Below are 17,965 nucleotides of genomic sequence, written 5' to 3' on the forward strand. Positions count from 1 at the left end.
TAGGTTTTAAAGCAGGATAAACCTTAACCCTTAGAAATCACCCTGATTGTTGATGAAATTTATTTTCACACTGAAACATATGCATTATGTTCTTATGAACACACAGATACTCACATGGACACGCTCACACCACATCCTCATCGACACGACTTGGCCAGTCGACGTCTCTCATGCATCTAACAGCCAACTGGGTCAAAGCCTCGCTCTCTGATAATGATTCCCAGAATAATTAAGAGATCAATGAGTAAGCATTGCTCTTGGTAAATAAGGGGATGGAGTTGTACGACCGGCATGCAGCTTAAATGCAGGGAAGAGAGCCGAGCTTCAATAGTGTGACAATCACCCCAGCCTTCATTATCGAACCATGACACCACCCAGTATGTCGCTCGGTGCACCAACATTGGAGAGATAATTTCAGAAAGTAAGACGGCAGCACAAGTCATTGGCTTTTGTCTACGGAGCTGCAGCATCGATTCAAGAAAATCGGGTCTTTACACCAGCCATATGTTCCTCATGAAGGGGAAAATTCAATGAGAGTGGAGTTCTTGATCGTTGTAGTTGAATCAAGACTCTTTAGGGAAGATACAGTGACCGGGGTGTTTGCTTGTCACTGAACAAACCAACTCACAAACAACATGTAACCAACAGGATCCAGTTCCTCTTCAATACCTCTCTGTCAATAAAACGACCTGTGGTTCCTATATCTAAAGACCCAAAACGTGATCAGTTCACTATGAAACAGAACAAATTTGGAGAGGCAAAACAAAATGAGAAGTTCGTCTTTATCTGTTCATTTTATCTTTCAGACAGCAGGAGGTTTCAGGGTCAGAGATACCTGAGGAGGACAGAGAGAAACAGAAGTCTGCAAAGTCTATAAAAAATAGAGAAAACTATCTGTTAGAGTTCCCATTCATCTCAATGCACACTGTCCCAAATCCTTCACTAGTTACTATTTTGAGATGTGACGTGAAAGGTAGCAGACCTCGCTCAAGAAACATTTCTTATAATCAATGTTGAAAACATTTGTTTTGCTGCTTACTATTTTTGTGGAAACCATGATTCTTTAATTAATAGTAAGTTTAAAAGAACAGCATTTTTTTAAACATTATAAATGTCTTTACAGTCACTTTTGATTAATTTAAATGCATACAATTTTTTGAATAGTACACTAAACAAACGGTGTAGGATTTACTTTGAAACCATTTTCACTCAGAAATTGCAATTAAATTTCAAGTAACACACTGAATTAAACGTATATATATATATATATATATATATATATATATATATATATATATATATATATATATATATATATATATATATATATACAGTGGGGAGAACAAGTATTTGATATACTGCCGATTTTGCAGGTTTTCCTACTTACAAAGCATGTAGAGGTCTGTAATTTTAGGTACACTTCAACTATGAGAGACGGAATCTAAAACAAAAATCCAGAAAATCACATTGTAGGATTTTTAAATAATTCATTTGCATTTTATTGCATGACATAAGTATTTGATCACCTACCAACCAGTAAGAATTCCGGCTCTCACAGACCTGTTAGTTTTTCTTTAAGAAGCCCTCCTGTTCTCCACTCATAACCTGTATTAACTGCAACTGTTTGAACTCGTTACCTGTATAAAAGACACCTGTCCACACACTCAATCAAACAGACTCCAACCTCTCCACAATGGCCAAGACCAGAGAGCTGTGTAAGGACATCAGGGATAAAATTTTAGAACTGCACAAGGCTGGGATGGGCTACAGGACAATAGGCAAGCAGCTTGGTGAGAAGGCAACAACTTTTGGCGCAATTATTAGATAATGGAAGAAGTTCAAGATGACGGTCAATCTCCCTCGGTCTGGGGCATGCAAGATCTCACCTCGTGGGGCATCAATGATCATGAGGAAGGTGAGGGATCAGCCCAGAACTACACGGCAGGACCTGGTCAATGACCTGAAAAGAGCTGGGACCACACTAAACCATTAGTAACACACTACGCCGTCATGGATTAAAATCCTGCAGCGCACACAAGGTCCCCCTGCTCAAACCAGCGCATGTCCAGGCCCGTCTGAAGTTTGCCAATGACCATCTGGATGATCCAGAGGAGGAATGGGAGAAGGCCATGTGGTCTGATGAGACAAAAATAGAGCTTTTTGGTATTTTGGTATATATTTGGTATAAATAGAGCTAAACTCCACTTGCCGTGTTTGGAGGAAGAAGAAGGATGAGTACAACCCCAAGAACACCATCCCAACCGTGAAGCATGGAGGTGGAAACATCATTCTTTGGGGATGCTTTTCTGCAAAGGGGACAGGGCGACTGCACCGTATTGAGGGGAGGATGGATGGGGCCATGTATCGCGAGATCTTGGCCAACAACCTCCTTCCCTCAGTAAGAGCATTGAAGATGGGTCGTGGCTGGGTCTTCCAGCATGACAACGACCCGAAACACACAGCCAGGGCAACTAAGGAGTGGCTCCATAAGAAGCATCTCAAGGTCCTGGAGTGGCCTAGCCAGTCTCCAGACCTGAACCCAATAGAAAATCTTTGGAGGGAGCTGAAAGTCCATATTGCCCAGCGACAGCCCCGAAACCTGAAGGATCTGGAGAAGGTCTGTATGGAGGAGTGGGCCAAAATCCCTTCTGCAGTGTGTGCAAACCTGGTCAAGAACTACAGGAAACGTATGATCTCTGTAATTGCAAACAAAGGTTTCTGTACCAAATATTAAGTTCTGCTTTTCTGATGTATCAAATACTTATGTCATGAAATAAAATGCAAATGAATTACTTAAAAATCATACAATGTGATTTTCTGGATTTTTGTTTTAGATTCTGTCACTCACAGTTGAAGAGTACATATGATAAAAATGACAGACTTCTACATGCTATGTAAGTGGGAAAACCTTCAAAATCGGCAGTGTATCAAATACTTGTTCTCCCCACTGTACATGGACTGAAAGGATACAGCCATCCTCAGTGTACGGCACAGGTGAGGTGGTTCCTGCTGTCAGGTAGCTGTAGAAGGAGACCTCCAGCGTGTAGCAGTACGACGTGTCGTCCAACAGACCACCCAGGAAGCGTCGGCCGGTGCCGGCCTTGACCAGATCACGGTTAAACGTTGTATTGGACTGCACAGAGACACACAGATAATACAACAGAATGATTAATAACGGTAAAACAGAGAGAGAATAGAGAAGAACAATAAGACTTACTTGGGAGCAGGGATGTTTTTTGAGCTTTTTTTGAGTGGGGAAACCATGAAAACACAGCTGTGATTGGCTGATAACTCTTTGAATGCCCGCCTATCTGCGTGAATGGGTCAAACTAGTGGAAATGGATGGAGTAAACAACTCGCCTACTCAGAAATCATCACGTTTGATCTCGTTTGAATATAAATGAACTTGAAATTGCTTAGGGGAAAAAAGATGTGTGAGTGAGCGTTTTTTTAGTGAGCACTCAGCTCGGTTAAATTAAAAGGGCATCTCCTCCTTACCTGCAATGATCGTGACACCTGCTGTGTTTACTGAGGATTTGTTGACTAATGGTCCAAAAAGAAGGTGACTAAATAATACATGAACAACAGTCAGTATTAACAAATAAAAGCACAAATATGCTTGTTACACTATTTTTGTATATAGTTATTATATATGCAATGTAAAAACTGTTAAAAATGCTTGAGACTTTGATTTGACATTTAGTAGTATTATATTGCATTATTTATTAAATAACTGACTAATGTAGAAGATTTTATTATTTAGAAAATAAGCTATATATTTGTACACCATTATTTCTTCTGTGTGTGACTTTGGTTTGACTTTTGGAAGCCTGAAGAAAGGCCTGGAATGTTGCTGCAGAAGAAAATCCTAAGACCTTTACCCAAAAATATCTATAGGGTGTGTTACCATCTTTGGAAAAGGATGTATGGTACATATGTGTGAGCTGAGCAAAGGTCTGGAGTGATCTTCTCCAGGAGATGCTCGGCTTTGTTGTAAAATAAAGTCTAATATTTCTGGCATCAAAGATCTCTGAGAAGTGATTTCACAAAAGAGAGAAACCACAACAAAAACTATTTCAGTATCAAAGGCTATGTTCATAGCAAGAACACAGTGGAATCAATCAATAAATAAATGAAAAAAAAAATATATATATATATATATATATATATTATAGTAAAAATAATATAAAAGAATAATGAATTGAAAATAAAAGTATACAGTATTGTTTGTGTGTTGATGGTCCCATCTCTGGTGTTACACTGCACTAAAAAAACAAAAACCAAGAAGGGACTTCATAAGACCACCACAAACACACACTCATAAGATATCAGCAGCTTTTGGAGAATGACAAAAAATAAAAATAGCACAATAGTTAGTCTGAAAAGTTAGCTCCCCAACAAAACCGATTTTATTGTACACTCGACTCAGAGTTGCCACAAGGAGGAAGCTATTGATTGGATTTAGGAAACTAATTATGGATCGCATTGGATTGGCCTGATAATTTATGCCACTTTGTCCATTACAAAAGTACTTAAGTTTGCTGGCAACTTTTCCTTGCTCTCCACTTTTCCTGCAGTTGTGTGCTTGCTTACACTGCACTTTCTGTGCCTTTCCATGGCTCAGCTATAATGGCTGGTAAATGTTTGCTTTTGCCCAAGAAAAGTGACTGATCTAGTGTCAGTGTGACGTGTAGCTGGTGGCTAAGCGCAGTTGAGACATGACTCTCTCCAGAGGCAGCGCTCCCTCAATATGCCGGATGAACTTTGGGATGGCTGTGTGCTGAATAGGCAGAGAGATAGAGGGCAACATGCCAGCTGGAGACCTGCCCTCTATGCCCTCCTGTCACCACACACACACACACACACACACACACACACACGCACACGCACACGCACACGCACACGCACACACACACACACACACACGCACGCACACACGCGCACACACACAAACAAATGCATAACAATGCTTCAGAGAGCTTAGCTTCAAAACACACAATGTATTAGATCCACAAAAACAGAGCTTAACCTTAAACTGAGAACGCAAACACACATTCTCTCTCACACACACACAGAAAACACAAACAGCATTTAAAAAAGAATCATAAATAATGTGGTGACATTTTTTCTGTGAGGCAGAGAATATTCATAGGCTGTGAAAAGCGGCTCTTTGTGTAAGTATGAGAGAAGTCTGCAAATTCTAGATGGGTGACTGGGCAATAAAGGTTAGTCCTCTGCCCGTATTCTGCTGGCTGAGCTACTGAAATGTCACACTTCCTGCATGCTGAAGGTCACTGTTGCAGGCTGGAGGAACTGCATGCTGACAAAGAGCGACACCGAGCATAAGGGGCCGCAGGGAGGGGAGAGGGGGACCTCCACAATGGGACCATCACTGGTGTAAAACTGTAGGTAAGCAAAATACAACACTTTGTTGAGGTCACACACAAACACACACACGCACTCACGCACGCACAACTCCACCCTCCAGGAAACAAGCACATCCATCTGTCCATCCATCGACTTGTCTATCCATTCATATCCATTTCCATTCATAGTAATTATTTATCCATCCATCCATCCATCCATCCATCCATCCATCCGTTTTTCTGTTTACTAATCTATTCATTTACTTATCTACACATCTATCTACCCATTTCCATCCATCTCTCCATCCACCTGCCTATCCATCTACATATCTACTCATCTATTTACCCATTTTTTCATCCATCCATCCATCTACCCATCCATCCATCCATCCATTTTCTGTCCATTAATTTATCCATACATTATAAAGGCCCTGATACACTTCAAGCAAAATCAAAGAACAGACTGGTGTAACTTCATTTCGAACAAAATCAAGCCAAAATGAAGTTTTGTGTTCGTTTCGGGAGTTCGAAAAAATCTTGCCAAAGCGAACTTTCTGGAAAACTTCGCTCTGGCTGGTAAACACCTTTGCTGTGAGTATATCGGGGCCTTAAGTCTATCAATCCATCCAACCATAAAACATACAAACATTTATCTATTCATTATCAATCAATCCAACTTCTATCCATCCATCAATATCTGAATTTATCAATCTATTAAAAGATCAATCAATCTGTTCATCCTTCTATCCATTAAATATCCATCCATATTATTTATCCATTTGTAACCATCCATTCATCTGTCCATTCATTTATACATTTACTACTACTATACATTACTACTATACAGCTACTATACATTTTTACTTTTTGCAACCATCCATCCTAATCAAAACATCATAATCATAATGATGAGATCCTCTGGAAACTATAATGGAACCAAATGAAAAGAGGAACAAGAAAGAAGAATGGTAAAAGAGTGGAAGGGGTGCAATGAGCTAGAAGACACATCATTCCAAACAATACCTCTGAATACAGACGAAAAATAAACCAGAAGTAAATTTGTAAATAAACAAAAGCAAATAAAGAATAACCAATCTTCTTGATTCATGCTATCCCATTTTGACATTGAAAACTGTGTGGAAATTACCAATTAATATAGCTGTCAAGTGAAAAATGAGAAGGGGTTGAGAGGATTCGGTCTGTGCCAATGAGCAGACGCAATAATATCTCTCCAGCTCTGTGTTATGAAGGCACTGGGTGCACGGATGGTTCATGTATCTTTTCAGACGTATATAAGCGTGTCTTCATCAGCATGCGGTTCCCGGCTCATCCAAAAGAGCTTCACCGTGGCAAATGGTTAAAGTGGCTCTGCTCCTCTCATATAGACACCTCATCAGCAATATTGAGTCTGGTTATTGTCTTGCTCTGCAGAATTGAAAAGGTTACTTGCCGGCACCTGGAAAAATAGCTTGTGTTGACGCGCTTCATCTTGGAAACAAAAAATGTACTAATTTATGGGGTGTATTGAATTTTTGGAGAAAATACCAATAACGTTTTTTCCATGCGCCGTTTGCTAATGAGTAAAGAGCTAAGAGTGAAAAGGCTGACGGAGATGAAATTCAGCCAATGATTTTCTTTTGCTGAAGAAAAAAAGGAACCTATCAGTGTAACGGCAGAGAGAAACTTTATGATCTCTGGTAACGTCATGCGCAACATTACGCTGCCATTCCTAATTTTGTATCCTACATGCAGTTACACATAACGCAATAGTAACATATTAACAATTTACCAGATATTTCACAGTATTTTTCAGAAATGAGAGTTAAGATCCTTTCACACTGAGCATGACATGATAAAGGCAAACAAATCGTCCAAGGAACAGAGCTTTCACACTGAACGTGAAAAGATTGATTCAAGATTGATATTCTGACTCATAACACACACGCACAGAAGAAAACATACGCTGTTCCAAGCTCTTCAGATCGCATAATTCAGTGGAAAAGGAATAAAAATGATAATCTGAATAAAGCACATGTAAAAATAAATATTTTCTCAGACACCAATGATAACAATCAACATCCATTCTCTTCTCTCTTCCGGAATACTTTTCTTGGGTGTTTACACAGTTTTTCAAAACAGCGCCACCACTTGGCTTGGGTAAGCTCAAATGTAATTGGATGGCTTGTTTCATCGCGGAGCACCGGAAAAAAAGAAATCGACACTGGTTGAAAAAAAAAAAAATCTCGCTTTGTCATGTTGAGATTGATTGCTCCATAGGGATCTATTATTTCGATTCAAGAGCGCCATTGCGACGTACATTTGTGTTGCTTAATCGCGATCAGTGAGAAAGGCCCTTAAATCTGTCAGAGCCGTGGCCTAGCAGTTTACGCCGCATATACTACAACACATTAAAGGACAGTTCACCCAAAAATTTGAATTCTGTCAACATTTACCCTCTTGTCATTCAAAACTTGTCTGATTTCCTAAATTCTGTGGAACACCAAAGGTTATATTTTAAAGAATGTCGGGGTTCAAAACAACATTGTGAGCCATAGGCCTATGTCACACTTCCTGCTTCCGGAACGCGGAGTAGGGATTCAGAACTTCCGGTTAACAGTATTTCTCCATAAGGATTTATATTATCAGCCATAATGTCTAAACCATCCGAGGTAGACTGACCAGGAGCTATGAGGTTGTGAAACGAAGGTTTTTGCTCCTGTAGAAGCTATAAGTTCGTATGAAATCAACCTTGTTTTAAGAAAAACATGTTTTATCCGCGATCTTATGAAAAAAAACTACACTACTCACAATCCTAAGCATAGCAGCAACGTCTGCTGATTGGTCCAACTCGCTGTTACCATAGAAACGTTTACCTAACTGGCGAACGACCCGCCGCTGTTGTTATAGTGTACCGGGTTGCTCTGCGTCAGGATGTAGACAGCCATAACACAGCTTTTCCACTTGAGAGTTTTCATTTACCATCCGAACCACATCGTGACTTCAGGCAGGTTGCGGAGAGATTTGGTCCAGCGGTATCTATCGGACTCCGCCATTGTAAAGAGCTAACCGGAAGAGCTGTATCCCTACTAAAAGACGTACTTCCGGTCTTCAATTTTTCCGTGATATAGGCCTATTGACTTTGAATGTCGCGACCTTTTGTGTTCCACAGAAGAAAGATAGTCACACAGGTTTAAAACAAAACGAGGGTGAGTAAATGATGACAGAATTTTCATTTTTGAGTGAGCTAATGCTTTAAGCCAAGATGCTTTTGCAGGCAACATGTAAACATACTGTATGTACAAACACCAAAGTAGCAAAAAGGACAAAAATAAAATAGTTGTAAATATTACTTAAACTTAAAAAACAAAAACAAAACAACAACCATACAGCAGTTTGAGGGCCTTTGTGTTTTTCAACAAAAAAAGCAATAAAAGGTAATACCCTTGAGACTCACAAGAGAGAAGTCAGGCGCGTTTTGGCACAAGAGTCGAGGAAAGACGGCCTGTCTCTGCACTCTATCCTCTTCCTCAAAGACGTTACCATACATGAAGCCATTCATCATGGTGGAGTGGGCGTGCACGTCAATGTAGAACTCCAAACTCACTTTCTGTAAATCAGACAGAGAGAGACAAAATGATTGAGAGAGAGACCAGACAGACAAGTGGAAAGATGAACAGGCAGACAACACACTGTGAACAATATTTAAAATAAATAAATAAAACTCTGCACTTCAACAAAAGAGAATTTTTTTTAAGGCAAATTCATATGTACATTCATATTCACAATATTCATATTCATAATATACATTACAGTTCAAAAGTTTGGGGTCAGTAAGACTTTTCTTCTATTGCAAATAAATACTTTTCAAAAATGCTTCAGTTTCCACAAAAAAAACCAACAAAAAAAAACAAAACTCTAATAGCTGCTGAAATTTCAGCTTAGATATTACAGGGATATATTACATTTTAAAATATATTAAAATAGGAAACAGTTATTTTAGATTGTAATAATATTTCAGAATATAGATTTTTTATCAAATAAATGCAGACATAAGCAAAAGAGAATTTCCAAATGGTACGTAATGGTAGTGTAACTTCATTGGATAAAAGAAAATTCTTAAAGGGGTCATATAATGTCATTTTTGTACAAGCTAATATGATTCTTTAGGGTCTAAATTAAAAGTTTGTAATATACTTTAATTAAAAATTCTCATTAGTATTGTAAGAAAACACTAATTTTACCTGGTCAAAAACAGCTCTGTTTTCAGCACGCCGTTTGAGTGCATGGGTCTTTAAATGATAATGAGCTTTGCTCACCCTGCCCCTCTGTTCTGTGCGCACACTGTTTGTAACACAATAACTCAATAACCATAACGCGTTGTTCATTATAAACATGGGATTATGAATTATATTGAGAACGTCATACATAGAAAACATGCCGTAATGTACCTGAGTGTAAAAATAGCCGCATTCATCGTGAAGCGTGGAAGCGATTTACACCCAAGAACAGAACACCACAATCGCTTAGACGCCATTCTACTCAGAGCTCCAGCTATCAACAATGAACGCGCCGGTTCGCGCGGGCTATGATTGACAGCTTGCTCACAAGGGCACGAGGGCGGGTCTGTGTTGAAACGCTGCTGTCAATCAACCATCGTGGGAGGGGCGTCGATTTTGTGACGTCACAAAATCGAACAGCTTGATTTGAGATGGGAGGAAACAAGATTTAAAAAAAAAAAAGCTGGATGGATTTTTATCATTTTATGATGGTTGTGTACAGGCACTGCCAACACACATTTCAGTACAATCAACTTGTAAAAGTGCATGTACCATTATATGACCCCTTTAAAAACATCCTTATTTTGTGCACAAGGGAAGATAGAAAGTCATTGAGGTTTGGAATGACACGAGGGTGAGTACATTTTCATTTTTGCAGTTAACACAGACAACGAGAGATTGACTGTCCATAGAAACACAGAGCAAGCAAACATCTTAAATATTAAACTATCAAACTATGCTGTGTGCAAAAATAAGTGCAGCATTTTTCATCACGGTCCTGTGAAAGAGCAACAGCACTCCTGGGTGTTTTATAGAACAGCTGTCACAACTGCCATAGTTTAGAGGGATTAATTCATGTTCCTGAGTCAGCAAGCGAAGCAGGCACGCCTCACTACCTCAACCGCAGGCCGGATTTCAGCCGTTTAATGCAGAATAAATGATTAATATGGACCGGGAAACACATACAATAATATTTGTCAGCAAAACCCCCCAAAAACGAAACACGGAGTAGAAATTCAATTCAGAAACAAATGGCAAAGTGACACTAGAAAGAAACATCTCAGCAAGGAAGACTGAAAACGTAACTATACTTCCATGAAAACAGAATAAACAGACATATGTGAAGTGTTTACATCCTCAAAAAAGTGCTCAAAAAGAGGACAATCCTTCAGATACGCCCCCTCTCAATCCGCCCACGCGTCATTTTGGCTCTGTGTTCTCTCAGTTACTGTATAACAGCACTGCAGTGCAGGAAACTGCTGTTCCATCATGGCTGCCACATCATTAAGCCAGCGCTTGGCAAGATGATGAGAGAGACACTTGTGTGTGGTTTTGTGTCGAGAGAGGATCACGCTGTCGAGCAGAATGAGGTGTCGCCACGATGGGGGCTGCCGTTTGATGCGCTTCGTCGGTGTGTGTGTGTGTGTGTGAGAGTGTGTGTGTTATTGTGTGTGGGTGAGAGAGAGACAGAGTGAGTCACAGCACTTCGGTGACAAGGCATCAAAAGGAGCATCCTGCTACGCGCATCTATACGGCAACAAAGTAATGGCCATTTTGTTTGAGGCTGCCTATCTCTCTCGATCCGTTGTGTACATTGTAAGCGTCTGATGCAGGCATAACAGGGCCCACTCCTCTACCCTTTGACCCCCTCCCGCGCTCTCTCCATCTACAGCAAACCTTTTCTTTCTTCATTAAACATTCCGAAGCGCACCTCGAATCCCGCGGGTCGTGGGGAGAGGGAGGTAAAGCAGAAGTAAGGAAGAGCAAGCGAGAGAGAAAGAGAAACATCAGGAGTCAAAGACCGAGAGAGAGAGAGAGAGAGAGAGAGAGAGAGAGAGAGAGAGAGAGAGAGAGAGAGAGAGAGAGAGAGAGAGAGAGAGAGAGAGAGAGATGAGAGAGAGAGAGATGAGAGTGGGGGGAGAGATCGGGCAGCACCCGGTGCTTGAAATTCCGCTCACAGCCAAAGCAATTTCCTAGTGAGCGCAGGGCTGTCAGGCCTCTGATGGCAGGCGGTGAAATATGGTGGCTGAGAGTGGGGCGGCTGCACGCATGCCAGTCTGATGGATGGAGCCCGCAAGGAAGAGGGAGAAACAACACATAGACAAAAAAAGGAGGAGGGAAAACGAGAGAGAGACAGAGAGAGACAGAGAGAGAGAGAGAGAGAGAGAGAGAGAGAGAGAGAGAGAGAGAGAGAGAGAGAGAGAGAGCGCACTGGTCACCGTTAAGGTAGCTCTATCAGCTCCTTCAAGGGGTTCCCAGTGTGCAATTGAGGCGGGTAACTGTCTAATCGCCCACATACTCGCCGTGCATTACAAAGTCAGGGTGGGGCCGCTGACTTTACTCATGCATACACGTTCAAACACATTTGTGACCTTTTCTCTTGCTCAAAGAGATGCTTAAGACCACACTCTCTGTAATGGGACTGTATGCATGAAGTGCTGTGTTCCTTCAGCAAGGTCCGTTGGCTCATTTTGCACCGTTAACAGCATAATTAACAGTGGAAATGAAATGGCTGCTGCTCTATTCTGCAAGAGCTGTTCTCTACCTCCGGGTAAGAAGTAACCTTTCCACACTGATCTGGGACCAGGTGCCATCTGTCACAGTGCTGAGCTCATGAAAGACAAAGAAATGAAGTGAAATAAAAAAGAAGACTGTAATACCTGGGAGATTCATCTTATGTAGTACCTTTTAAACTCTCTAACTTAAAAAAAGAAGCTATACAAGTCAAAATTTTTAATAATTAATCAAATTGCTGATACTTTGTTATGGTGTCACTTCCTGCAGGATGGTGTCATTAAGGAACAGGATTTTGTTTGTAAAATTTTCTGAAAAGTATGATTTTTTTAATTACAGAAATAATTAAAAAACAAAACAAAATACTAATAAAATGTCAAAAGCACGTAACACAATCACAAAAACTGAAAACTAAAAATTAAAATGTAAACTTAAAATATAAAAATAAAAGGACATTCAAAACAATAATAATTACTTTTAATAGTATATAAATAAGTAAGGGATAATGTATAGTTATTCACTATAACAACCGGCTCACTATACATTATCCCGCTTATTACATGGCTACCTACAAAATAAATAAATAATTTGACACAAATTATTTATTCAAAAAGGAGTTTATTGATTTAAAAACGATTGTATTGCTTCCGCCAAAGAAAATAGTCCATTCCGCGTCCATAGCAACGCGCTGTTTTTCATGGCAACGGTCTGTTATACTTCGCAGCGGTCTGTTATAAAGAAATAACAGACCGCATTCTACATTGGAATTCAGCCAAGCCATGTAATAATACTAAATAACTCACACCAACAAATGACATACAACAAAATGGCGACATTATATATATATATATATATATATATATGTGTGTGTGTGTGTGTGTGTGTGTGTATATATACACACACACACACACACACACACACACACACACACAGATATATATATATATATATATATATATATATATATGCACACACAGTACTGTACAGTACTGTATACAATACAGTACAGTGCAAAAGTCTTAGACACGTTAGTATTTTCACCCTTTGTTAATGCATCAGTTGTATTTCTTCATCTGGATTTGTTAGATTACCTTCTGAATTTGTTATTGAAGACTTTTAACCTAATTTTCTTCGTCATCATTTGTCTAAAACTACGCGTGATTAAATATATGAAAAATGTACAGCATAGTAGGAAATGACCCAACAGTTCCTGTAGTATTAAAATATCATCTTTCAAGGTGAAAATGATATCTGTCCTGAAATGCCAACTTGATTTTCCTTATGCAATATCAAGGACGTCCATGACAGAAAAGTACAGTTCCCATCTACAGCCCTCAATGTCAACAAACAGACAGCCAATCACACAGTCCTAATGTGCTGTCAATCAAAGGTGGACAATACTCCGCTAGTTTAACGCTGATTGATTGTTCAATTAGCATGCATCTCTGACCTCCAGATTTGTTCATTTGAATTTGTAATTAAGCAATTATGGGCAATTAAGAAATTAGGAATATGAAAATAGAGCATAATTTGAGTGTTGACGTGTTGAATATTCAAGCATATGTAAAAAAAAAAAAAAGGAAGTTAATGCCCATCACACTTTTTGTAAAGCTGAATGTGAGGATATGAGGCAAACGTCTATCTGCTCCTTTGAGTAGAAATGGAAGGTCAAAAGAATTTAGTCGGACGAGCACTTATCTAAGGAATAGTAATTAGTCTGGGCTGTTAAGGCCCATAAATGCTCTGCTTATCTGTATGAATTAAGAAATGGTGCTGATTTAAGCAGGATTAGAAGCTGATGCATTTAACCACAAAGCACTTAGCATCAGCAATACCTATGAAGAGAGGATGCAACAGATTCTGCTCGCTCAGAAATTTGTCCATCCTCCACAGATGAGGGGAAAAGAAAGAGTCGGAGCGGTTTTTGATAATGCAAGACTTGAAATACAGTTGTGATGTGGAAAATATTCTGATTGAGGTCAAAACACACAATTACATGCAAAGCGAAAGCAGAAAAGAAAAGATGGAAGGCGTCTGTGCGCATGATCTTTGAAAAGACAGCTCATCAGACAGAGTTCAGATTATATCTTGCTTTTCAGATGTTTGCCAGGGTGGAAAATGGCAGCGTTCCATATAGCGCAACAGTTTCCATCCTCGTTCCTTTCTTCATTATAGGTACACAGCTCTTCAGCTCAATACAGAAGTGACTTAAAATTTTAGCTGGGTAAAATAGCTAACATAATAAATATTTTGTTTTTTTTTTCCAATGTTGTGATGACATTCATATACTACTGTTCAAAAGTTTAGAGACAGTAATATTTTTTAAAAAGAGATTATTACAGTTATTTAGCAAGGACACATTCAATTGATCAAAAGTGACAAAGATTTTTACATTGTTACAAAAATAAATTCTGTTCTTTTGAACTTAATTCATTGCTAAAATGGTGATTTTTCCAACCAGAGGGACCATCATTTTGACTAAACAGCCCTTAATGCCAAATTGATTCAGCATGGAAAGGAAATACTGATAATACTCACATATAATCAATTTTATTTATATGAGGAAGTGACTGTGGAACTAGCAAGGTTTTAGGAAACGCAATAGTCAAATAAAAAGCTTAATAAAATCATCACAATCATCATTTCAGTCCAAACCAACCATCTCCAACCAGAACACCAGAAGCTCATCTGATTTGTCCCTTGTACCCTTAAAAACATGAGAGAGACAGGGAAAGAAAGAGACATGTCCAGATATTTCAGAGATTCACTGAATGTGAGATGATGGAAGGACGGAGGACAGGAAGTGATGATGGACGTAAATTGCCCGTAAATCTCGGCGATAGCTTAGAAAGGTGCGTCTGACACCAGAGGACGTCTCAACTCTTTCTTTATCTGTCTTTCTTTCTCTCTCGTTCTCTCGCAAGACTGCTTTCTGCCACTATCAGAACCGCACACAACGGCTCATACAAACGAGAGAGAGAGAGAGAGAGAGAGAGAGAGAGAGAGGGAGAGAGAGGGAGAGAGAGAGAGAGGGAAGAAAAGGAGCAGCAGCTACACAGGGAAGGGGGGGGGGGGTTCAAGGTGCAATATTCATCTGGCCAGCCTGACAGGATCTAATACATTTGTTTCAGACGGAAAATTAATTTCTAATATTAAAAAGGTCAGAAATGAACCATGGCAATACCGGCCCTTTTGTCATCTTTAACAAATTATCCAAAATGCTGTTGTCAGATTGGTGGGGATATCTGGGCCATGATGAATGATCGAGGTAATCAGCCAATCAAAAAGAATCTCTCTCTCTCCATGATAAATGGGCTGGAAAAGCAGCGTTTTACGCGGGAGATAGGTCCATTTGTTTCCTTATTCTTTCCCCTTCTCTTTCTCTTTCATTTTTCCTAAACAAATACTTGGTGCTCATGGACAGATTATATACACTTGCATCACTAACTCTGAGCCATTTTCTCACATGACCTGTGCTCACTGGAGAGTGTAATTTGGCGAATTGTTTCGGTTTTTTAAACCCACTCAGGTAACTTTAGTGCTCAAAGAGATGGATTGAACACAAAGTCGGATCAATGAGGTGTTCAAAATGTACCTAAATATGAGCTTGTTTCTCACACAAAAAACAAACAACAACAAATAAACCTGAAGGTTTTTCATTACCACTGAAAAAAAGGTTATGAAAACACTTAGCATTAATAAACTGATTAATTAGGACAAAAGTAGCTGTATCCTCGATGCAAATACAAAGTCGTTGTCAATTTCCAGTAGAGATGCAAAAAACTTCATATTAGTAACTGGTTTTATTTGAGCAGGGCAATAAAATAGTCTAAAAGTGCACTCTCTGCCAGCACAGGTTAAAACATATTTGGCTCAGTATGTGTAAGCCTACTGCAATGAAATATAGTATGTTAACCAAAAGAGGTTTGTGCAATTAAATGGTGAGTGTTGTAGATTAGCATGCATTATCTTGGCATGGTCTGTGTTAGCATACTGGGATCAGGGAGCTTGTGTGTTGGCTTGGCGTTGAACTCTGCCTGCTGTTAAACAGCCTAATTAGTATCAGTGCTACTGTGTGTGTGTGTGTGTGTGCAGTTGTATATGTGAGTGTATGATGCATTATTTCTTTTTCAACCTTTAAAGTGCCCCTATTATGGTTTTTCGAATATTCCCTTTCATGCAGTGAGTGATATAGCTGTTTGTGAATGTAAACTTTCTGCAAAGTTGTAAAGTCGAAAGTGCACAATAAATAAAGCTATTGTCTCCTAAAAGAAAGAATCGACTCGGAACCGCCTTAACGAGTCGACTGTATTTTCGAATCCCACTGCGTGACGGTTCTATGTCACTAGAAAATTAATTTGCATAATGCCCGCCTATGTTCAGCGAACAACTTTTACTGACGACTGCTTCTCAAATTTGTTTTACAGACATGTTACATCAGTCATTTAAGTTAGTGCTTGGCTAACGTATGCACTGTTATTGATACAGTTCCCCCATGTGCACCACAATAAATTAGCAATATACACATCGGTTTGTTGATGGAGTTCAGTTATGGTAATGGGCGTTTAGCTTCCGAAATACGCTGTAAGCGGTAGACCAATCACAAAAGACTTGACCATCTGGCCAATCAGAGCAGAGCAATTTCACGGAAAGGAGGGATTCAGAGAGACTGATCAATCCGTCGAGTCGTTTGAGAATCATTGAAAAATGTGGTGATGTGCAATGTATATTATGAGAAAATGAACTGTTTTTTGACCTTTGATGCATGTAAACCTGTTGTAGGAAGCCTCCGAAACAAAAGTATTACTGTTATAACAGTTAACACTTAAACGCATAACCTGGTCTTTATCGACCAGGATGTCATTCACTACCCTCCTCCTGATTTATTTAATAAAGTTAGACATATGCACACAATTAAATTAGTGCCACTGTCACTAGATGGTGGATCTGGTGAAGAAGCTGTTAGTGATAAAAATGTTAATTTTGAAAACAATAGTCTTGTGAATATGAGTCAGATGCTGAATGTACAGTAAAGGGGAAATAAGCTCTGACAATGACAGTGATGATGGTAAAAAGCATCTGCTCAAACTGAACCCTTCCAAGTACCAAAAGGCAACAACAATTTTTTTATTCTACTTTTTTGTAATTGTTAATAAAAAAAAAAAATCAGGAGAGCTTTATACTATTTCAGCAGTTAGAGATCCATCCATGTTCAATAGATCAGTATGTAATAATAACTGGCGAAACATTCATGCATTTAAGGGTTAAAACCCTTGATTTGTGTGATTTCTATTTTATTCACACATTAAATAATAAAATAAAAAAACAAGGAAAACAGAAATCATAAAGATAAATGAGCATTAAATTTAAAATAAAATAAAATTTACTTCATTTACTTTTAAGGGTCAGACATCTGGCATGTTTAAGTTACTTTATATCAAACATATCTAATAGTTATCTCCAGTGTTTGGTGTAATGCATTAATAGCAATTCATTGCTGTAATTTAATTACTTTTCCATTGAAAAGTAATGTAAGGGATTTAATTACAGTTAATTCTGCACTGTAAAAATTAAACCCGTAAAATAACAGAAAAAGTCATGTAACCCAGACATTATCCAGTAATTTTATGGACATATCCGTTAACCCTAAAACACAACGCAATGAAGTGCAAAATTCTAAATACAGGTAAAACACCTGTAAAAAATAGTTATGGAAAATTCCGTTAAATAAATATAGTACATTGTGCCCTATGTTTACAGATTTATATAAATAAATCTATAACAATTCTATATAAAACAATAGTGGAT

The 17,965-nt window shown here is 38.9% G+C and overlaps 1 protein-coding gene across 1 annotated transcript in view; it reads right to left on the minus strand.

The window, feature by feature from the left end:
• The window catches only part of agbl4 (AGBL carboxypeptidase 4), a gene marked incomplete at its 5' end in the record, with an annotated part of 352,800 nt that overhangs the window by 18,548 nt on the left and 316,287 nt on the right, over nt 1–17,965 (minus strand). Inside the window, 2 exons of the mRNA XM_081349121.1 lie at nt 2,971–3,133; nt 8,821–8,973. Coding sequence (XP_081205247.1) covers nt 2,971–3,133; nt 8,821–8,973 — 316 coding nt within the window. The remainder of the gene's footprint in view (nt 1–2,970; nt 3,134–8,820; nt 8,974–17,965) is intronic.

The sequence above is a fragment of the Scardinius erythrophthalmus genome (genome assembly GCF_964197995.2).
Source record: "Scardinius erythrophthalmus genome assembly, chromosome: 20".
NCBI lineage: Eukaryota > Metazoa > Chordata > Actinopteri > Cypriniformes > Leuciscidae > Scardinius > Scardinius erythrophthalmus.